This window comes from Panthera onca, chromosome X (assembly GCF_046562875.1).
Source record: "Panthera onca isolate mPanOnc1 chromosome X, mPanOnc1 haplotype 2, whole genome shotgun sequence".
NCBI lineage: Eukaryota > Metazoa > Chordata > Mammalia > Carnivora > Felidae > Panthera > Panthera onca.
Window position 1 is genome coordinate 48,074,544 of NC_138357.1, and position 23,655 is coordinate 48,098,198.

Here is a 23,655-nt window from a genome sequence, read left to right on the forward strand (position 1 = left end):
GAGAGAGACAGAGTGTGAACGGGGAAGGGGCAGAGAGAGAGGGAGACACAGAATCTGAAGCAGGCTTCAGGCTTTGAACTGTCAGCACAGAGCCTGACGCAGGGCTCGAACTCACGAACCAGGAGATTATGACCTGAGCTGAAGTCAGACGCTTAACTGACTGAGCCACCTGGGCACCTGTCCTTTCCTCTTCTTTCCTGCATGCCAGCTACCTCTTCCAAGTCAGCCCTGCCCTCAGTGGCTTTGAAAGTTTAAACCTATCCCAGAGGCTTGTGTGGTTCAGAGGTGTTCTGAATGCTAATAAAGATGCCAAGAGCTTTTAGACTCTTCCTGCTGAGTTGGGGTTGGAAGTGTTGCAAGGGAAAGTAAAATCTTGGGTCTCCCTTGCCTGCAGAACTTTGGTTCTGCAAGAAGAGGAAATTGACCATGAACACTAGCAAGTATTCAGGGGGCTGCCTAGGGATATCACCTCAGATGACCAGTTTTTGGGAGATGAGTGGTCTTAATTTTGAAGGTGTTCCCAGGGCCTCAGTAGTCTCATGACTGTCAACATTTCCAGTGTCTCTACTCCTAAGAAGAATAAAGGACTGGAGAGATTGCCTATAAGGAAAGAGAGTTGGACAGAAACAGGGCAAATTCTCAGTTTCTCCCAGCAAGGTAAAAGGAACAAAGAAATAAGAGACCAGAGGATTTAGTGACCTAAAGAGAGTCCTAGAGCTGAGGATAGAATAGCTGGTGGGTGAGGAGGATCAGATGGCAGGAAACTTACAGGTCTATATCAGCCATGGGGGAATCCAAAAAAATGTGTAACAGTAGAGGCTCTGCCTTTAAGGAGCTTATGGCAAAATGTAGTTGTGGAATAAAAATTAATATACTTGAAATAATTTGTAATTTGGTAGTAAACCATGGTGTTGACAAAAAAAAAGTGCTGTAGGAACTCGAAGAAGGGACATATCATGTGGCCTGGCATGCTCTTGTGAACTGAATGGCTAACTGAGGCAGTAGGTGTCCCAAAGGACTTTATGCCCCAGCTACAGTGGCTACAGCTTTTAGAAAGGCGTGTGCCTGAGTCTTGCATGGTTTCCTGGAGGAAGTGTGGGAGAGGAAGATTCATCATCATCACCATTTTTTTTAATTCTTTAAAAAAATTTTTTAAACAATTTTTTAAAAAATTGTTTATTTTTGAGAGAGAGAGAGAGAGAGAGAGAGAGGATGAGCAGGGGAGGGGCAGAGAGAGAGGGTGACACAGAACCCGAAGCCAGTTCCAGGCTCTGAGCTGTCAGCACAGAGCACGATGCAGGGCTCGAGCACACAAACCAGGAGATCATGACCTGAGCAGAAGTCAGACGCTTAACTGACTGAGCCACCCAGGCCCCCCTCATCATCACCATTTTTAAAGTATTATTGTCACCAACAAGAACCATAATAAACATTAATTGAGCATCCCTCCCTCAGTCTAAACTTCTGTTGGGTAGGCAGGGCAAACACAGAAACAGTTGAAGGGCTAGTGCAAGAAAGCTTGTGCCAGGAGCACAAAAAGAGAGAAAAGTGAGGGTTGGGGAGGAGAAAGGTTTCCTGGAGGAGGTAGTCGTTGAGCTGACCCTTGAAAGAAGTTTAGGGTTTGGATAAATGGAGAAAAGAGTGAAGGAGCCTGTAAATGACCTCAAGACACAGAGGTGGGAGTGAGCAAGGCAAGTATAATTAAATGAGAAAATTTGCTGGACTGGAGCAAAGAATGTGTGGTAGGGTAATGTGGACAATGAAGTTGGAGAGGGAAGCAGCGTGGTGATAACAGAAAGCCTTTAATAGCATACAAAAGGAGTTGTTTAGGAACAAATTAGGAAGGCCTTTTCGATTTGTGTATTTGTGGGGTGGTGAGGGCACAGGGAAGGAAGAAAGGCTAAAAGAAAAACTTTGGTCTCCTGTGCTAGCGTAACCAACTTATCCCATCTCAGCAAATTGAGATGAGATTGTCACCCTACTTGAGATCCATCTGAGGAACAGGTTCCTAAGAAGCCCCCAGAAGTTCTTCCCCCTGTACTGTTGGTGGAGAACCCAGTTGGAAAGGCCAAGCCAATTAACACCCTATGTGAAGCGTTCTGCATGTTGGCCTGCCTTGTGAAAAGGAAAGGAGGAAGGATCGGCCTGTTAACCCAGCTGCTAGCACAGGTGCAGACCAAGATAGTGTGCCTGCTTCAAAGGCAACAACATTTAGACATTGATTTGTCCCCGAATCAGCCCTGGGGAAAGGGAACAGCAATTGCAGAAATCTTCAAATTCAACACCACGCCAAGAATAAATCTTTCTTGAGGCCATCATTTTGGTGGCTGCTAGTTGGCCACTCCTCACATAGATTCTTTTTAATGACTTCCTGCAGCAAAAGGAGATTGGCACAGGAGGCTACATTTATATTATTACCAGGAGGCAGATGTTTTCTCTTTTTCTCTGGGATTTAGAATTATGCAAATGAAGGCATGAAAACAAAAGCTCAGTGAGGTGGGGGAGGGGTGATCTTAAGAATCCTGGCAAGGGGCGCCTGGGTGGCTCAGTCGGTTAAGCGGCCGACTTCGGCTCAGGTCATGATCTCACGGTCCGTGAGTTCCAGCCCCGAGTCGGGCTCTGCGCTGACAGCTCAGAGCCTGGAGCCTGTTTCAGATTCTGTGTCTCCCTCTCTCTGACCCTCCCCCGTTCATGCTCTGTCTCTCTCTGTCTCAAAAATAAATAAACGTTAAAAAAAAAAAAAGAATCCTGGCAATATTCTGAGCTCTGTAAGATATCCCTCTCAGTTTTTACTAGCAGTTCCTTTGGCTCGTCTCCAGTCTATTTAGAATTTGGCACCTCTTTCAGCCAAAGACCTGAAAGTTCATTTTAAAGTTCCTATCCTGGCCTCATCTTGCAAATGGGGAAATCAAGGCATATGAGTTTTCAGGTGTCTGTAGGCTGACCTTGAGTCCTGACACCCCACTATCTGTTTCTATCTTACCTTTGCTGCACACAGTCTTGCCCAGAAAGGAAACTATGGCCCAATTGCCTCTCAGGTCTCCTCCGCCCCACCCCACCATGATATTATCTGGAGGGCAATAGGACCTAGGGAAGTTCAACCCTGAGGCAGACAGAGACGCACCTGCCTAACAGCGTGAGTTGAGCAAGTGTGCAAGCGAGCTAGTTCGGGAGGGCGGGGTAGAAGTGGGCGTCTGCTGTTTTTGGGGAAGAGGAAAGCTGTGGCTCCCTCTGGGATCCGGGGTTCGTGGTGGAAAGCAATTCCGAAGACTGGCCCAAGCCCTTTTTTGCTACGCCTCTCCGCCCGGCGCATCCTTGGGCTGCCTGCCCTGGAACTCGCAGGCTGGTTTTTTGCTCGGCCCCAGCTGTCCCTCCCACCTCGCCCGCCCCCGCCATAATTGCCTGAGTTCCAGAAGCTGCCGACCTCCCGCAGCTAGAACTGCAGACCAGGGAGGACCCCAGCGGCAGGCGGCACCCAAGAGTTTGGTGACATCTGCCTTTGCCCTCCGGGGCTGGCGTCCCGCACGTCGTGCTTCTAGCTAGCAAAGTTTCTCTGTAGAAAAGAAGTACGTTTAGCCTTGTGTTGATCCTACCGCGCGCGCGCACCCTGCTTCTCTCCTGGGAGATTGGACATTGCGCTCGGGCCCCGGCCTGCTAGCTGCCTTGGGGGCGGGGCTTGGGGAATCCGTGGAGTCCGCCCGAGTACCCTCGACTCTTCGCAGGTCCTGGAGAGAGCGCCGGCGAGCAGGCAAGCTAATAACCAGAGCCTAGCGATGGTTAGGATACCTGGGCACTGAAATAAACCCCCGAAGGGACGCTCAGGCTGCACCCGCTCTTCCGCCCTGGTTCAGTTCTCGGCCGGTTTGAGAGGGCATACTGGTCAGGATTCGTCCGGAGTAGCTGCCGAGTGTTGGTGCCCGGACAGAGTGGCTACCCCCCTCCCTGGGGGGGCTGCGCCAAGAAGCGGCACAGGAAACAGCAGTCCCCATGGCCTTTCACGTGCCTGGAATTGGACTTCGGACTGGGCGCTAAAATGCTTGCTTTTGCCTTGTCCAGGTTTCACAGCACGTATGTGGACGATTGGAATCCTGGGCCAATGAAGAGTCAAGTTCAAAGTGGTACTTCTGGACTCACCATCTCAGACTCCAACAAGTGTAACTTGAGACTAGGAAGAGGGGTCTCTTGCTCTAACAGATCTCCGTTCTGCAATTGTACTTGACAGCTCTCTTCACCTATACTTGGACTGCAGTGGCTACAGGGTTCCCTTGGGTGGGGTGGGGGTTGCTCTGAAGACCAGACTGCAACACTCAGAACCTCGACAATGGACCGAGTTTATGAAATTCCTGAGGAGCCTAACATGGATCCAATTTCATCTCTGGAGGAAGATGTCATCCGTGGGGCCAACCCCCGATTTACCTTTCCATTTGGCATCCTCTTCTCTACCTTTTTGTACTGTGGGGAGGCTGCATCTGCCTTGTACATGGTTAGAATCTATCGTAAGAATAGTGAAACCTACTGGATGACATACACCTTATCCTTCTTTATGTTTTCATCCATTATGGTCCAGTTGACCCTCATTTTTGTCCACAGAGATCTGGCCAAAGACAAGCCGCTATCATTGTTTATGCATCTAATCCTCTTGGGACCTATTGTCAGGTGAGCAACTTTTTACTTTTAAAAAAAATTTTTAATTGTTTATTTTTGAGAGAGAGAGCGTGCACGAGTGGGGGAGGGGCAGAAAGAGAGGGAGACACAGAATCTGAAGCAGGCTCCAAGCTCTGAGCTGTCAGCACAGAGCTGGATGCAGGGCTCAAACTCACGAACTGGGAGATCATGACCTGAACCAAAGTGGGACACTTAACCGACTGAATTATCCAGGCACCCCGGTGAGCAACTTTTGAATTTCTCCCCCACCCGATTTATGCAGAGAAAGATGAAGCTAATATTCACAAGACTGAAACTGTGTCTCTGATCTAATCATTTCTCCCATTCCGTTCCACTCTTGGCTTCCCTGCCTACCATCTAAAAAAACTTTATCTGAAACCTTAAATGCCACCGCAATGAACATGTGCCATGTACCTATGTTGTAAAACCAGGTACAGTACCACTGATGAGACTTCATTAGTGTTTGCTATTTGGATTTGAATTGTGAAAATTGGTATCGGGAGGACCAGCTGATGAGGTCAACCTGTGCACACGGGCCGTAACTTCAGAGTGTGTTAGTTTGACTCTGCCTTTTAAAACACTCTATAAATTGGATCTCACACTCAATTTCTTTACCCTGAGCTGCTTGGGCTGGTGCTGCTGCCATTTCCAAATTTTCCAGAGTTATTTGACATCCAGAAAATATTTTAAGCTATTTGTGGTCGTCTAGTACCCCAACCCATTGTAGTTCATTTTTTAAATGTTTATTTTTGAAAGAGAGCATGAGTGGGGAGGGGCAGAGAGAGAGAGAGAGGGAGACACAGAATCCAAAGCAGGCTCCAGGCTCTGAGCTTTCAGCACAGAGCCTGATGTGGGGCTTGAACTCATGAACCACAAGATCATGACCTGAGCCTGAGCCAAAGGAAGTCGGAAACTTAACCAACTGAGCCACCCAGGCACCCTGTAGTTCATTTTCTGTATTGGTTCATCAGTCTCCTGTTTCTCACTTTGTATATTTCTGCAATAAAGGTACATGGTTAGAGGGGGCAAAGAAAGATAGTCCATCTCTCCATCTGGATACTGTAGTGCAATATAATAGTATCAAGTCTTTCCATTTAAGATTGCCTTGAAGGGATGAGAATGTGCCTTATCTTAAGGAGACAGGCATCTGTGTCAGCAGTCTCATCTGGATGCTATTAGATTTTCAAGGTAGGGAGACATTGCAAAACTTATGAAGTCAGGAGGAAGGAATGGACAAGGTTTGTCTTGATTGCAAGAGAGGCAGAAACCTGCAATCAGCTGAAGAATGTGTCAGAGTGTTGATGTAATTGCAGTGGGAAGATATTTCATCATTACAGAACTAAACACAGTGTGAAACTGTTTAAGGATAGAACTCCCCTACTTAAAAAAAATTTAAATCAATTTATGTTCAAGGAGGGATTGATCAGGCTCCATTAGAGAAAATATTGGATATCAGCAGAAATAGTAGTCTGGAATTCCAGTGGCTTGGAGTCTAGTCTTGTGTCATTGACCAGTTGCATGGCTTTGGTGAAGTTTCTGAAAATGCCTTAGGCCCCAGTTTCTTCATCTGTACCATAAATGGGTTGGGCTAGATCATGGGTCTCAAAGACAAATGCTTACAGGGGCCAGGCAGGTCTCATAAATGAGTGAAGCAGGCCAAGTATGGGAAAACCAGTAGCTTCAATGTGTGATGATAAAGGAAAACAAAATCTCAGTGTTAGAGAAATAGTATAGAGTGGTGACTAGCAGTGGCAAGCTGGAGTCTGCATGATTTGCCTAAAGGAGGCAGCTGCACTACATTTCCAACCCATTGTTACACTGTTAGAATTTAGACACAATGTTTCCAGATTCCCCAACTTTTCAGGAGGAGATTCCAAGACAGGATATTATATGAAACATCATTTTAAATTTTGGTAATTTGACTCATTACATAAAAATGTATGTATGGGCCAAACCATAGCTGTTGGTGAGATGTGACTCAGCTGACCTATATGCAACCTTCGGACTAAGGAATCCAAAGGTCCTTTCCAATTCTAAATCTTTGAAGGTAAGCTGCAACAGACCTCATCTTGAACTTGGCAAAGAAATTTATAGATGTCACTAGAGGTGCAAGGAAACCATTCTTCTCTCCTCTTTCAAATGCAATATATTGAATTAACAGATCAAGCACTGTCAAGATACAAATTTCAGCAAGTCCTGCCCCAGTCCATAGTTTAGACTTCCCTCCTTTGCTTTGTGGGCTCCCAAGCCATCTTTGATGTGGACGCTCCATTTGGAGTATTGTGTACTGTATTTCACTTTTGTTACTTAGCTTTCACTAGAAATGATTGGAAAGCATTTATAATCTCAGCTAACCTGACAGCAGGGAAGAAATATTAAAAGCTCGTAAATTGTATCCTTGATATACTTATTTTCAAGGCAAATTACTTTTTGGTAGAGAGGAACTTGATTAGTGCTATTAGGCACACGGAGGGAGGTATTTAGAGGGCCTGGCTCCCTTATCTGAAAAGCAAAGCTACTTCTGAAAATGAAAATGTACTCTAATTTACTGAAGCTTAGAAGCAAGGCGAACACCCTTACTTAAACTAGTAAATAGCCTTTAGAAGCATAAACAGAATGCTTTGTGTCACTACCTCCCCCAATATTTTATTAAGGAATAGCACTGATGAGCCTTGGTTAAAAATCTAAAATCTTTTGTTGGAAACGCATTTAGCTTTTTTCTCCTCTGTTCTCTCTTCCTTCCATCTTTTCCTCTCCCAGATTTTAGAGTTTGAAACATCATGCTTCAGAATAACACATATGCCCCAGTCTCAAAGGATCCTGTGGAGAATGGCAGCCAGCACATATTCCAAACCTTCCTATTGGGAGCCAAAGGCCTAGAAAGCATATAAATCTCTGAGCTCATCTTTAGCCTATTTTTTTCCATTAAATTACATTGCCATTATGATCATCCTCTCCTCCCATCATTTCTCACCCTGCATTCTTTTCTTCCTTCTTACTCTTTCATTTGCTCAGAAAAAAATTGATCAAATACTCACCATGTGGTAAGTGTGGTAGGTAAGATAAATACAACCCATGCCCTCAATCAGGAAAGATGGCTTAATTTTCACCATAGCTGTTCTTATCATAATGGTCCACAGTTTCCATTCCTGTCAGGGTGAGTGGAGGAAGTGATAACTAAGGTGTTCTGAAACAAAATGTTCTAGTTGCTTTTCTTCTATTCACCACATCAGAATTGCTTAAAGATTTCTGATTTACATGGGGGAGATGGGAGGGATACAGCAGGAAATATGGTCTTATCACTATCACACTTATCACTAAGATTGGTAGGCTCTCATAAGGATGTTTTCCTCTTGTAAAGAAAGAAGTTTAAAAGGCTTTTGGCACCAGATAGGTCAAGAGGCCCCCCTGAAGCAACTTTTAGAGCTTTTGATGTTCCCTAGGTATGTAGCACATTCAGTTCTGAGTTGTCAAGTCTTTTAAGTACCTTTGTTATTGAGTGGCATCACTGTATAGCTGATGTGTTTTCTAGATGTAAGACGTTTTGGCAAGATAGTTATAGTTGTCAGCTTTGTCTTGAAAAAAGCAGAACTCAAAAGCCCCAAGTATGGAGGTAAATGCTTTGCATAAAGAAAACTTTACCTCAGGAACTTGAGGTGTTATGAAAACCAGGGCCTTTAAGAACCTTCATCATTGTGCTCACTTTGGCAGCACATATACTAAAATTGGAATGATACAACGAAGATTAGCATGGTCTCTGCACAAGGATGACCTGCAAATTCATGAAGCGTTCCATATTTTTTGTATGTAATTGATGAATTACTTAATTGTACTCCTGAAATCAATATTGCACTGTATGTTAACTGGCTAGAATTTAAAAGTTTGGAAGGAAAAAAAATCACCCACAGAGTCTTAAAAAAAAAAAACTTTATCATTTTCTCTCACCACATTATTTACATAATATCTTTGTGTTCAAGGCACTTTTCTACCATAGTCCTATTTTTTTATTTAAAAATTTTTAATGTTTATTTTTGATAGAGACAGAGCATGAGTGGGGGAAGGGGCAGAGAGAGAGGGAGACACAGAATCTGAAGCAGACTTCAGGCTCTGGGCTGTCAGTACAGAGCCCGCTGTGGGGCTCAAACCCACAAACCGTGAGATCAGAACCTGAGCTGAAGTCGGATGCTTAATCAACTGAGCCACCCAGGTTCCCCTACCATATACCTGTTCTTGAGACAAAGCAATTCCTTAAATCTTCAAAAAAAAAAAAAAACCCCACTCTGAAATGGTGTTCTTAAGTCAGTAGATGACCAACTGGACAAAAAAAAAAAAAGATTTAGACTCAAGTAACTTGTAGAAGGCATGACCAACTCTTTGACTCATGACAAATGGGTAGAATGGGAAAAAAGGAATGGTAAAAAGTAGCACAAACTCCCCGAGTTTATGTATTATTCACCTCTCACCTCTACTACAGTCTTCCTTCCCAGGACAGCTTTAGTTAAGTGCCTGTGATGCTTTACTTCCACAGATGTTTGGAGGCCATGATTAAGTACCTCACACTGTGGAAGAAAGAGGGGCAGGAGGAGCCCTATGTCAGCCTCACCCGAAAGAAGATGCTAATAAGTGGCGAGGAGGTGCTGATAGAATGGGAGGTGGGCCACTCCATCCGGACCCTGGCTATGCACCGCAATGCGTACAAACGTATGTCACAGATCCAAGCCTTCCTGGGCTCAGTGCCCCAGCTGACCTATCAGCTCTATGTGACTCTGATCTCTGCAGAGGTCCCCCTGGGTAGAGGTGAGTAGGGTCAGGAGAGGGGAGGGCTCCATTTAAATCAGGGGTCTTAGAACTTTAGACCTGACATGATCTCACAGTCTGTGAGTTTGAGCCCCATGTAGGGCTCTGTGCTGACAGCTCAGAGCCTGGATCCTGTTTCAGATTCTGTGTCTCCCTCTTTCTCTCTCCTCCCCTGCTCATGCTGTCTCTCTCTTCTCAAAAATAAATAAACGTTAAAAATTTTTAATAAAAAAAGGAACTTCAGACCTGAGCTATCTAATATACTGGCCTCATGTGGTTATTTAAATTAAAATGAAAAATAAAAAAAATTACTTCCTCAGTCATACTAGCCACATTTTAAGTGTTCACTAGCTGTCTGTGATTAGTGGTTACTGTATTGGACAGCACAGGTATTACACAACATTTCCACCATTGCACAAAGTTCTGGTGGACAGCACTGTTAGAGAACTTCAGGAGCCAGACATTTAGGCCTCCCACATTCTTAAACTGGGGTAATCCATTTAGACTAACAATGCCACAGATAAACTCTCTCTGGGCCCAGAAGAAGCTGATAATACCAGAACTCAGTAGGACATTTTCCCTAGCCCAGGGTGTTTAAATTATACTAAGGTTTTTTTTGTTTGATTTGCTTTAGGGATGGTCATCTTTTAATAAGAGTTTCCCAAATATTACTGATCATGAGAAAACATATTGCTGAATGAAAGCCCCTTTTTAAAAAAATTATATCTCCTACTCAGACCTGATTCACTCTCTGTGGGGAGGCCAGGAATCTGTATCTTTTTTAAATACCCCAGTTGATTCTGAGCAGCTGCATTTGGGAACCACTGATGTCATCACTCCAGTGGGGAGAAGGAAAAGGGGTGTGGAATGAATCCTGAAGAGAATGAGGCTTGCTCCCAGTTCTGACCTTCTGTGTGATTTGGGGAGGAAGTTACCCAAGAGGTCACAGTCTTAATTTTCCACTTGTAAAAGAGGGCTCCTGAGATGAGTAAGACCTCTAGGAGAGGAGGAAATGTGAGTCAGTGTTTTCAAAGTCAAGATAAAGTACTGTTAATGAGTTTTAACAGCCCAAGATTAGCTTCATCTGCTTGGGTTGGAGCTTGTACAGCTGTGGGTACAGCTTTGAACCATTTCCTCATTATTAGATACTGATCCTGTGTGGCAAAGCCCCATGTCGCAAATAAATGTAAAGAGGGAATTTGTTCCCTTTTGTCTTTTTCTCCACTACAAATTGTTCATGATGTTCTGTTGGTCTTGATGTTTTTACATACCTAGAATTGACAGTAGTGTGAAAAGGATATGATGATGTTTTTCCTCCTGAGAATTTTGAAGGTTATCAAATCATCTAATTAAAATATGTATACATTACAAAAGTAATACATGCACAAACCAATTGACCTACAAGTAATCCTATATACATAGAAAATTTCTGGAAAGATATGCAAGAAACCATTTACCTCTGGGCAGTGAAAATGAGAAGTCCGTTGACTTTTACCTTTTACTTTACATCCTTCTATATGGTTTGAAATGTATATAGTTTAAAATTTTTACTATGACCATGTGTTACTGTTTTTAGTCATTATTTTTTAATTAAAAAATCAGACATGATTATAGTAGAAATTCAAAACCACACAGAATATATATATGAAATAACAGATGTAATTTTGCTCCCCAAAGGTAATCTCTGTTAACTATTCAGTATACATCCTTCCAGACTTATTTTTTTACTATATAAACATACATACAATATATACATCTATGTACTTTTGTCAAAAAGGACTGTATTAATCATTTTGTTCAGCAACATGTCTTTTTCAAAAGTATGCCAATCTATTTTTCTTTATTGGTTATTTATATATGCATATATAATGTACATTTTCCTTATATGAATTGGACCATTCTTTCTTGTTCCCTAATCTATTGGTAGGATTAAAGTTTGTTTCTAATTTTTCCATTCAAAAAAGTTTTTTCTAATTCTAAACTGCTCCAGTGAAGATGTTTCTAAGTATCTGTGTACTGGAATGAGACATCATAGGCTAAATTCTTAGCAATAGAAGTACTGGGTGAAAGGATATGCATGTTTGGAATTTTATCAGAGAGCCCTCCTAAAAGGTTGTATGAATTTATATTCCCACATGTAGTGTATGAATGTGCTTTTTCTTTATATGTTAAGCTTAATATTATTTAGTTGTATAATTATAAAATTAAAAAACTGACTACTTAAATCACTTGCTTTAAATTGTGAGGGAAGCTGAATACCTTTTCATGGTTGGTTCTTGTGTTCTTTAAATTGTTTATGTTCTTACTGACACTTTTTAGTGGGTTGTCTTTTTCTTATTAATTTGTAGGAGTTATTTTCTTATTCTGGTATTAATCCTTTCTCTGCTGTAGATAAATGTGTATGTATACATTTGTGTAATGTTTTATATGTGTGTACATATATACATTTTAAAAGTGCATTGGGGTGTCTGGGTGGCTCAGTCCATTAAGTGTTGGACTTTGGCTCAGGTCATGATCTCATAGTTCATGGGTTCGAGTCCCACATCGGGGTCTGTGCTGACAGCTCAGAGCCTGGAGCCTGCTTCAGATTCTGTGTCTCCCTCTTTTTCTCTCTGCTCCTCCCTCCCATTCTTTCTCTCTCTCTCAAAAATAAATATTAAATTAATTTTTGTATTACAAATTTTTTTCATTAATGTTTTTAAATTTATTTTTGAAGGAGAGAGAGAGACAGAGCATGAGTAGGGGAGGAACAGAGAGAGAGGGAGACACAGAATTCGAAGTAGGCTTCAGGCTCTAAGCTGGAGCTTGTCAGCACAGAGCCCGATGTGGGGCTCGAACCCACAAACTGTGAGATCATGACCTGAACCGAAGTCAGACGCTTAATCGACTGAGCCACCCAGGGGCCCCAACATTAAAAAAATGATTTAAAAGTACATGTACATGTTATACATGTAAAAGGTGTGACATACATGTGCAACACACCATATAAGATACACAATATAATTATATATTCTGGCTTTCTGAAGTATTAAATTTTTATGTATTTAAGTTCCTTGTTTTAGATTGTGTGTACTTCTTACAAAGGCCTTTAACAGCTCCTGTTAGGTCAATTTAGCCTAATCTTCCAAATAGATGAATTTCCACAATCAATTTGTCACTTCTCCCACCAAAACGCAAAACAATAACACCAACAAAAGGAAAAAACAACATTTCATTGAGACTGTATATTGGGATTGCATTTAATTATTTAGGTTATTTTGGAGGGAATTTACATCTTTACAGGATCAATTGGTTTCATATTAGAAGATGATATATCTCTCCATTTTGTTAAATATTTTTAAGTCACTGTATTGAGGTATTATTGACAAAAGTCTCTACCTATTTAAACTTATCCACTTTGATGAATCTGGAGATAAGTATACATCCGTGAAATATCACCACAATCTATACCATAAGTGTGCAAGGCCTATAGCAAGAAAACTATACAAGTTTACTGAAGTACATTAAAAAATATGTAATGAAATGTACTTTAGTGAAGTTGTATAATTTTCTTCCTGTAGGTTTTGCACATTTTTGTAAGGCTTATTTCTAGGTATTCCATTAATTTTTAAATCACCTGACTTCCTAAGTGTCAGGTAGTGCCTAAGTAGGGGAAATGAATGTATTACACATTTTGGAAACAGGGAATGATGATAATGATAGGAGCTAGCAGATAGCATTTACTATGTTCTGAACATTGCTCTAAACCCTTTATAAGTGATTATTTTAATTTTTACAACAGCCCTGTGATATAATTATTGTCATCCCCATTTTAACAAATGAGGAAAGAGAGTCCCTGAGAGGTTAAGCAAATTCCCAATGGTTTCATAAGTAATAGTTGGAAAAGATTGGACTGGACTCCAGGATGTCTGCCTGCAGAACCCATGTTTCTAGTCATATATCACTATACAAAGAATATAAGGGAAACTTTCTCCAAGGCCTTGTTTTAAATTCTTTGGTGATTTCTCCTATTAAAAAATTTCTGACAGTACCATCTCTTAAGGTTTTGCAACCAGTTTTTTTGGTTTCATTTTCCTCATTTTCATCCACTCTTCTGTCTTCTCCTTGCTATCCCTTTTCTAATCTGTTTTTCTGTTGGAGGCCATCTGGATCAGTGTAGATGAGCAAATTCACTAACAGCATTATGATATCTTATGGCGTGAGTCTATCTGTAGGGAGACAGATGGAAGGTGTTTTTACATTTATGGGAAGCATCAGGCTTTCTCCCTTGTATTACATTACTATCAATAAATGAGTTTTAATTTAAGGGAAAGAATCACTACACTTAGCTAGATGTATATACACTCTGATGTTCCCAAGTCCACAAGGAGCATCAATTCTTAAGGCTGGGACTAAGAGTGGTTTATAATGCTGAATATATCAAATCATTATGTTGTACACCTTAAACTAATACAATATTATATGTCAATTATATCTCAATAAACATGGAAAAATAATAAAAATAAGGCTAAGGGTAGACACTTCAAGAGAGTCTCTCATTCCAATCTTTGAGATTCCAACACTCTACTTAGAGCTGAAAAGGATCTTGGAAACAAAGCTGTGCTGCTTTTGGGGTTTCCATGGGGAAGTCTTCACTTTTCTTGCAGATTAAGTTGACATCTCCATGCCTCCAGTTTCCTGGATCCAGTATTTTTATGGGAACAGAAAGTTCCAGCTTTTTTTTTTTTTTTGGATGAGTTACCCCTCAGGCCTCTCACTCTCCTTGAGAGTACTAGATTTTTCTTAGTGATTGGTATTCTTTGATAGAAAGGAGTAAAAAGAAAGGGCCATTGTGTGACTTATAGTTGAGACTTCATGTAGCAAGTTATGGAGCACCCTGACCCTTGAGGGCCAATTCTATATAGTCGTATGGATGTTATGGGCTATGATTTTTTTTTTTTTAATTTTAAACCACTCTGGTAGAATTTTGGAGATTCCTAAAATATACCAAAGCACCTGGGTGATAAATTGATATTGCTGATGATTAATGCAAGCAATTCTAGAGTAACTCAGTAAATTGGGGAATTAAGGCACATAGATATTCAGTGACTTTCACACAGCTTTCACAGAGCTGAACCAAAGGCTTCTAATTGTAGATATGTTATGCTGCCTTTCTAAACTCAGAATTCCTCATTAATTCCACAAACAGTGAGCACCTACTATGTTCCAGGCAGTATGTTAGACTCTGAGGATATAGGCAGTGAACAAAATAGACATGATCTTTTCTGCCTTCATGGAATTTCCAGTATACATTCTGACATTCTACAAGCACATACAAAATTAGTTCCTTAAAGAGGATGTATGCCAAAGAAGGGACATCTATAATCAAAGGCACTCCCATGAATTTCCTAGGACTGGATTTTTTCAGAACTTCTGCCTTCATTGTTTGCTCAAAAGCCTGTTTCATCAAGTGGATGCTGCCCTATCCCCTTTATATATGCTCTTCTTTTGTTAGTGACCTCTCAATGCTAGTTTTGGGATCCACTGTTTTTAAAAAATTCATTTTGTGGGGTGCCACAGTCAAACCTCTGACTCTTGATTTCCACTCAGGTTATGATCTCACAGTTTCGTGAGTTTGAGCCCCATGTTGGGCTCTGTGCTGACAGCACAGAGCCTGCTTGGGATTCTCTCTCCCTCTTTCTCTGCCCCTTCCCCACTCAGGCTCTCTTTGTCTCTCTGAAATAAATAAACTTTACAAAGTTCATTTTGTATGTTTAGATGATTATTAAAGTATTACAGTGTGTGTTCATTGTGGGAAATTTAGAAAATAGAAAAAAGATTTTTAAAAGTGGTATAATACCTATCACAAAAAATATATATTTCAGTTTATTCCCATTTTTTTCTGTGCATGCTGTTTTCTTTTTAAAAAAATTTTGTTTAATATTTGAGAGAGAGAGAGCTTGCACACCTGAGCAGAGGAAGGACCAGAGGGAGAGGAGAGAGAGACTCCCAAGCAGGCTCTAAACTGTCAGCATGAAGCCTAATGCAGGGCTCTATCTCATGAACTGTGAGATGACCTGAGCCAAAACCAAGAGTCAGACACTTAACTGACTGAGCCACCCAGGCACCCCTGTGCATGCTGTTTTCTGTGCTAACATAGCTGTGTTCATACGTGAGTTTGCTCTTAACTGGGCCCTCAAGTCTCACCTATGACCTCTCCAGACCTCTGGGTCAGAGTCTACGCTTCACCAACATAGTCTGATTGTCAATTTTTTGTTTTTTTCTTTGTTTGTTTGTTTTTTACAGCTGTGCTAATGGTCTTTTCCCTGATATCTGTCACCTATGGGGCTACCCTCTGCAATATGTTGGCTATCCAGATCAAGTATGATGAATACAAGATTCGCCTTGGGCCATTAGAAGTCCTCTGCATCACCATCTGGCGGACCTTGGAGATCACTTCCCGCCTCGTGATTCTGGTGCTCTTCTCAGCCACATTAAAATTGAAAGCTGTGCCCTTCTTATTGCTTAACTTCCTGATCATCCTCTTTGAGCCTTGGGTGAAGTTCTGGAGGAGTGGTGCCCAGATGCCCAATAACATTGAGAAAAATTTCAGCCGGGTCGGCACCCTGGTGGTGCTGATTTCTATTACCGTCCTCTATGCTGGCATCAACTTCTCTTGCTGGTCAGCTTTGCAGTTGAAATTGGCAGATAGGGACCTTGTTGACAAAGGTCAGAACTGGGGACGTATGGGTCTGCACTATATTGTGAGATTGGTAGAAAATGTGATCATGGTTTTGGTTTTCAAGTTCTTTGGAGTGAAAGTGTTGCTGAATTACTGTCATTCCTTGATTGCTTTGCAGCTCATCATTGCTTATCTGATTTCCATTGGCTTCATGCTCCTTTTCTTCCAGTACTTGCACCCATTGCGATCACTCTTTACCCACAATGTAGTAGACTACCTCCATTGTGTCTGCTGCCACCAGAACCCCCGGGGCAGGGTTGAGAACTCAGAACCATCCTGTGATGCTGAAGCAAGGCAAAGCATTGTCTGATTCTATCTTCTGGGTATTTGGGGATAGGTTGGGTTTTGCCAAGAGCAACTGTGAAATTGAAGGAGAGGATGAGGCTCATAGATGAGTACCCACCGGGACATTTTCTTAAATTTTCTGGTAAACCTATAAGAAGAAAGAGCAGCTCCCAGATAGGTTTTATTTCCTTAAGATTGACTGCTATGTTTGGAAACCAGGGTAGCTGTTATATACCTAGAAGGGCCGAGGATACGTTAACACCCCTCCCACCCAGGTCAGTTGTCTGGCTGCCCTTGGGGATAATTTATCTCCAAGCACTTTAGGCTTTCTGTGTGTGATATTGTAGCTCTGTTCATTTGCTTGAGGCATTACTGAGCTTTCCTATGGTTGAAAGCCCAGAATCCCACTAGAATATATCCTGACTGATAAGAGGTTGTGACAACTTGCTAGCTATCAGTACCTCCCAGGAAACTGGCTGATTAATGTGGAACCTGTAACTGTAAGCATGGCTGGCTTTTTAAAAATCCAAGGAGAAACTCTGGTTTAAAAAGAAAACCCCCACTATTAAAAGAGCCGCTCCTCAAACAAGTTATTTCTCCATCAGGATTTTACTAGTGATCATTCATCAAAAACTTCTCTTTTCTAGCGGCTCTTCATAGGCACACTCTGAGGAGGGAGTGCCTAGTAGGATCCTTCAGGGCATAAGCCAGAATGACTCTTTTTCATGGATCTGCATAGGCCTCCTTCCAGCTTATGGAATGGAGTGGTTGAGTAAAATCTCTCACTTGGAGCCTCATTTTCAGGAATTCCCTCCAAACTGGCCTTTCTGTGCGCTTGGTGTTTTACTAGTTGATGTGGATCTCAGAAAAGGTGAACTGTAATTGAAAATGTTTCTAATGTATGGGAGAAACGAAGATTGCTTTGTGTCTCCTACTGTTCTGAGTATTTTGTTGTTATTTTATTTTTAGGAGAGAGAGAAGGGGACATTACCTTCATGTTGTTTGGGGTTTGGATGGTGGCTAATACTCCAAGGTAGAGTAAAGGCAGAGGAGGGAAACCAGATCACATTAAATCATCATTGGTACTGGTTTTTGCCCACAGGATTTTATTTTCTAATAAGTAAATGTTTATCAACCCTCTGCTCATTCCCACATCCCTGGTGGATGAATGCATCCACCTTTCTTGGGTGTCTCGGTGTTTACATCTCCTATCAGTTGGGCATGTTGATGGGAATGCCAGCCAGATGCCTCTAAAGTAACCAAGGAATTGAGGTTAGTATGACCACTGCCTATTGGGACATGGTATCCCAGCATTTACCTAACTAATGCTTACCCCTCACAGACCAGGAAAGTGAGAATTCCTAGTAGCACGTCCCAATTATTGCTACCACAGTGCTGTGAGAAACCGCAAACAATCTGACCTAAAGTTTCTCATCCCCATCCAGTTTTACTCTTGGGATCATGTTAAGAATTTATCTTTAGCCATTTCCCTTCCTTTTACCCAATGTCAGGACATGATGGTGGAGGAGCTCCCTCTTTTACGTAACAGGGCTGTTAGCCAGAATTGTCCTATTTCCAGGCATGTCTAGTGTGGTTTCCTATCTTCAACCATTGTTTGGGGCTAAAAGGATTGGATAATTAATGTGGGGAAGAGTAAAGTGACTTGCTTTGGAGCAGTGAATATTTTCTTTTTCAATCCAATTTCTCATTTTATCTCTGATGAAGGGACTTAGCAGTGTCAGCTTTTTATGACAACGACCTATTTCTGACTTTGTTGTTTAAGGTGATTTTGAAAGACTCTATTAGGCCTCCAGACAAACCCACTGTCTCTTTGGAATTCAAGCAAAAATTTCTTCCCAGTGGTTAATATACCCTTACATTAAAATCAGAAGTGGTATAGAACTATAATTTTGCCCATAAAAGTCATGTGAATCAGTTTCTTAAGGTACAGGTGCTATGGGAACACAGCAACACACACTGAGCCAGGCAGGCCAATTAGAGCTAGAGTAGAGATACATGGGGCAGAAAAATGTGCCTTTCTACTAGACCAGACATATTTTTTCCCAGGTATCCTCCCCAGCCTCAGTAACCTAATATCTCTGGAATGCTGGGAGTTCAGGGTGAGGGGTGTGAATCAGCTTCCAACCTGAAAAACCTGCTGTCCTTACCCAAAGAGAAGAGATTGTAATAATACATTATGCAAATGAACTCTCAGAACCTCCTATAGGTGCTGGCCTTTCTGTTTCATAGCAATCTTCTAGATACACAGGAAAAGGAGGAGTTTCAGAATATGGTGTTGGGGCAAGGGAAATGCTTACATCTGCAAACACCTCTTTTTTAAGTTTATTTATTTATTTTGAGGGAGAGAACATGCACACATGGAAGGGACAGAGAGAAAGAGAATCTCAAGCAGGTTCCACACTGTCAGTGCAGAGCCTGATGTGGGGCTTGATCCCACAAACCATGAGATGACCTGAGGCAAAATCAAGAGTTGGACGCTTAACCGACTGAGCCACCAAGGCAGCTCCCCCATCTGCAAATACCTCTTTAATTGACTACTCTCTTTTTACCCTTTGAAATCTTAAAGTAACACAGGGTATTTGTGTAGGGGCAAGTCTTCCTGAGTGGGAGAAAAGGCAGAGATGGGACCAGCAAAAGGGTCTTGGAAGAGGAAGGCAAAACCATGAAGTTTAGGGGAAAAAAGAGTCTATTGTAGCAACAGCTTTTTCATATTATTGGAAATTCGGTAGGCTAAGTATGGGCAAATGAACATGTTAAGGAAATGTATTAAACTAATAGTTGTCTATTTGCTCCACAAATTCTTTAAAGACTATGGGCATAGAATTGTGGGCACTGTAGGTGAATTAAATAATAGCTAATACTTTATAAGCATTTACTATATGTCTGGCATGGTGCTTTATTGCATTCAATCCTCAAAACAACCCTTATGAGGTAAGTACTATTTCCCCCCATTTTATAGATGAAGATTCCAAGGCATACAAAAGTGAAGTTACTTGCAAAAGTCACAGCTAGTATAAGAGCCAGGTTTCAGTCTTAAGCACTCAGTCTCCAGAGCTTATACGCTTTTTTTTTCCCTAAATATAATTTATTGTCATGTTAGCTAACACACAGTATATAGACTGTGCTCTTGGTTTTGGAAGTAGATTCCCATGACTCATCACTTAGATACAACACCCAGTGCTCCTCCCAACAAATGCCCTCCTCAATTCCCATCACCCATTTTGAGAGAGAAAAAGAGAGTGCATGTGAGCTGTGGGGAGGAGCAGAGAGAGGAGGAGAGACAGAGAATCCCAAGCAGGCTCTGCACTGATAGCACAGGGCTTGAACTCAGAAAACTGTAAGATCATGACCTGAGCCAAAATCAAGTCAGGCCCTCAACTGACTGAGCTACCCGGGTGCCCCCAGAGCTTATACTCTTAATCATGACACAAGCCTCTAAATTGTTAGGTCGTTTGTAGAGTTATTTTAATATGTTAGTGGTTTGAGGAATATTTTCTGGGATATGGCTGGGTTCATATCAAGCATTCTTTCTTACAAACACTCCTGATCAAGGGGAACTACTCAATTTACTCTAGAGAGAAAAAGGTCAAGTCCTAAAAAGCCTGAAATGAAAATTGAGTATGTGTTCATATGTACTTGTAGGTTGGTATTGGGAGTGGGGGGATAGCACTGGGGAGAGTGGTAGATGGACCCATTTCCTTTCTAGTTTCAGGATTTTGTCTCTTGTATATTCTTAAACACACACCTTCCGTATCCAGGTCGTGGGAATAAAGCTGGAGGGAGCAATTACTACTCAGTTTAATATGAATTCTTCCCCTCAAAACAACCAGTCATAGCAGGGGAATGCTAAAGCCTATTCTCTTATACTTCTTCTTATCAACACTGCCCTTACTTCTGAGAAGCTGAGTCCTAGTTCTAAAGCAGGCCGTGGGATATGGATGTTGAATAATAATGTCCCTCCCCCAGCTGTCACAGTCCTGAGAGCCTAGGTCAACATTTGGTGCTCTTTCAGCCAGCCTCCTCACACCTGCACCTCACAAGGTCATGATTCTTGGTATTACAGAGTTGATGGCTCCTTCCAGGGAAAGAGTGGTGTGTGCAGCTGAAGAAGAATGTTCACCAGGACATTCCATCTAAACCTATGGAGTTCTGTTTCTGAAAAGTCCCTTAGTATAAAAGCAGATGACTCTGGACCCTCCAAAATATTTACCTACCCAAGAGTGGGGATCTTCATTCTCTGAAAGTTTTGTCATTGGGCTTTATTACTGTCATCAGGGGACACACATGCCCATAACCTTAGGCCTTTCCTCTTGAAGGACCAGCACACACTTTAGACCTTAGAGGCTCCGGGATGCACAGTAAAAGTATATGAGCCTTGGCAACAAAGCACACACCATGTGAAACTGGGAAGTAGCAAGGCCAACCTGTGTGAGATATGGGAACCAAGTGTGAAAAGAATACATTTTCATGTATAGAGATAACATCTGAATAACACTATATTATATTCAAGGCACATTTACACATATTAGCTCTGTTACCATTGTATTGTTGCTAGGACAAGCTCTCTGAGTTGTGCATGTGAATTTGTGTTGTTCTGACCTTTAATTTATCAAACAATTATTAAACTCATTTTGTGCCAGGAAAACATATGTGGATATTTCAAAGTGCTTTATAGATGCTGAAAGACTCAAAAGTGAATACAAAATATTGAGTTTAAGTGATGTTGGAGGTAACAGTCACTGGTTCTCATCACTGGTATCAGACTAAAGTATTGGTGCAAATTTTTGGAAGGCAATTTGTCAGAATTAAATGGGCATACTTTTGTCTCAGAATTTTAACCTCTAGGAATGTTTTCCTATGGCAATATAGCCACAGTTGTGCAAAGAGATATGTGCAGGAAAGTTCATGACAGCACTGTTGGTAACAGTGAAAAATTGGTAACAATTTAAATTTACGTCTATAAGTAAATGATTAAATTCTAGCAGTTCTATAGTTGGAATGCTTTCCAGTCATTAAGAAGATATGTGCACCCCTATGTTTATTGCAGCATTATTTACAATAGCCAAGATATGGAAGCAACCTAAGTGTCTATCAATAGATGAATAGGTAAGGAAGTTATCTATTCGCGCGCGCGCACACACACACTGGAATATCATGCAGCCCATAAAAGGATGAGATTGTGCCATTTGAGACAACATGGATGGACATAGAGTGTATTCTGCTAAGTGAAATAAGTCAGATTAAGAAAAACAAATACCATATGGTTTCATTCATAAGTGGAATCTTAAAAAAATGAATAAACAAAAAGAATCAGACCTATAAATATGTAGAACAAACTGATGGTTGTCAGAAGGGAAGGGAGTGGGGGATTGGACCAAATGGGTGAAGGAGAGAGGGAGAGACAGGCTTCCAGTTATGGAATGAATACGTCATGGGAATAAAAGGCACAGTATAAGGAATAAGTCAATAATATTGTAATAGCCTTATATGGTGACAGATGGTAGCTACACTGGTGGTGATGAACAAAGCATAATGTATAAACTTGTCAAATCACTAAGTTGTGTACCTGAAACTAGCATTATGTGTCTACTAAAAAAATGAGGTAGATGTATACAGTATGTGCTATGTGAAAAGATTGGTGAAAAAAATTGAAAAACTGTACAGGCTGAGATTATGAAAAATTATTCAAAATGTGGAAACAAGAGTATCATAGGAAGAATAGTGCCCCTCCCACTCCAAGATCTCCATGTCCTAATCCTCACAACTTTTGAATATGTTCTGTTACATGGTAAGGGGGATTTAAGTGTGGAACTGAGTTTGCTAATCTTGACCTTGAAATGGAGAGATTACCCTGAATTATGTGGGTGTGCTAGATGTAATCATAAAGGTCCTCATAAGAGAGAAGGTGATGTGAAAATGGAGGCAGGGTTATTGAGGATGTTACACTGTTGGCTTTGTTTTTCAGAAAGAGAGAGGGTGCAAGTGAGCAAGGGGCAGAGAGAGAGAAATGGGGCTTGAGCTCACCTGAAGTGGGACTTAAGACCATGAACCATGAGATCATGACCTAAGCCAAAGTCGGATGCTTAAATGACTGAACAACCAAGGCACCTACACTGTTGACTTTAAAGATGGAGGAAGGAGGCCACATACTGAGAATGCATCTCTAGAAGCTGTAAAACACAAGGAAACAGATTTCTTCTATAGAGTCTCCAGAAGGAGCAGGGCCTGCCAACACCTTGATTTCAGCCCAGTGAAACGGATATTGGACTTCTGACCATAAGAAAGAACTGTAAGAAAATAAATGCATTTTTTAAGCCAGGACAATTTGTGGTCATTTATTATAACAGCACTAGGAAACTAATACAAAGGGAAAAGATGATTATTTGATGCTTTAATGTCAAGAGCATTTTCTAACAGGCCTGAGGGTCATCTGACTCTCTAGGTCTAGAAAATTACAATTTAGCACAAAATTAGTCATTTTACAAATCTGTAAAACCAATAAAATGCAACAATATATATCCACCTAAAGAAGACAGCATGATTTTGGTTTGTACTGCCCTGTAGGATATTAATCAGCTTTAATTCTAACTTAGCAATATTATTTTAGCATTTTTTTTTATTTTTTAACTGACTATAAAATACCAGTTCTCAAATTCTCCTTTGAGTCAACTTTGCCATCCTGCTGGTTTCCTCCTTTGTGAGTTAAAATTAAACTTTGACACATGCTCACTCTCTATTTGTATGAAACGTTAAAAAAATTTTGAAAATAATATTTTAACAGTGATCCTGTTTTTGTAAAAACAAAACAATATGGTAGTTGGGGAAACTGGAAAAAATGCTCCAGCAGGTCTCTGGTTGGGGAGTGGGGTTAGGGGGATTTCTTTTGTGTAAAATAGTTGGTAAAATTTAAGTTTTGTATAAGTATATGCAAAAAATGACTCACACACACCATCTGCCTTCAAGTTTAAGATCTGATTGGAGAGAGAGACATGTATTGTATATAACTAACTAGAAATATGAGGCAAAATATGGCAGGTGCCCTTGAAGAAAGTGGGCTATCATGTTGAGTGCTTATTAGATACCAAGGTACATGTTGGGTCATTTACATAATTTCATTTCATCATCATAATGACCCTCTGAGGTAGATGCTATCTGTCTCCATTTTT

The 23,655-nt window shown here is 41.2% G+C and overlaps 1 protein-coding gene and 1 non-coding gene across 2 annotated transcripts; both read left to right on the forward strand.

The window, feature by feature from the left end:
- Positions 1 to 3,157: 3,157 nt before the first annotated feature.
- On the forward strand, positions 3,158 to 23,165 carry XKRX (XK related X-linked). The gene is made up of 4 exons (XM_081794005.1): positions 3,158 to 4,656; positions 9,194 to 9,462; positions 15,748 to 22,023; positions 22,066 to 23,165. The coding sequence occupies exons 1-3, from the start codon at positions 4,322 to 4,324 to the stop codon at positions 16,491 to 16,493; spliced, it is 1,350 nt and encodes a 449-aa protein (XP_081650131.1). The 5' UTR covers positions 3,158 to 4,321; the 3' UTR covers positions 16,494 to 22,023; positions 22,066 to 23,165.
- Positions 8,361 to 8,467, forward strand: LOC145714713 (U6 spliceosomal RNA). Its single transcript, XR_014136932.1, has one exon. It is a non-coding gene; the product is annotated as a U6 spliceosomal RNA (small nuclear RNA).
- Positions 23,166 to 23,655: the final 490 nt, after the last annotated feature.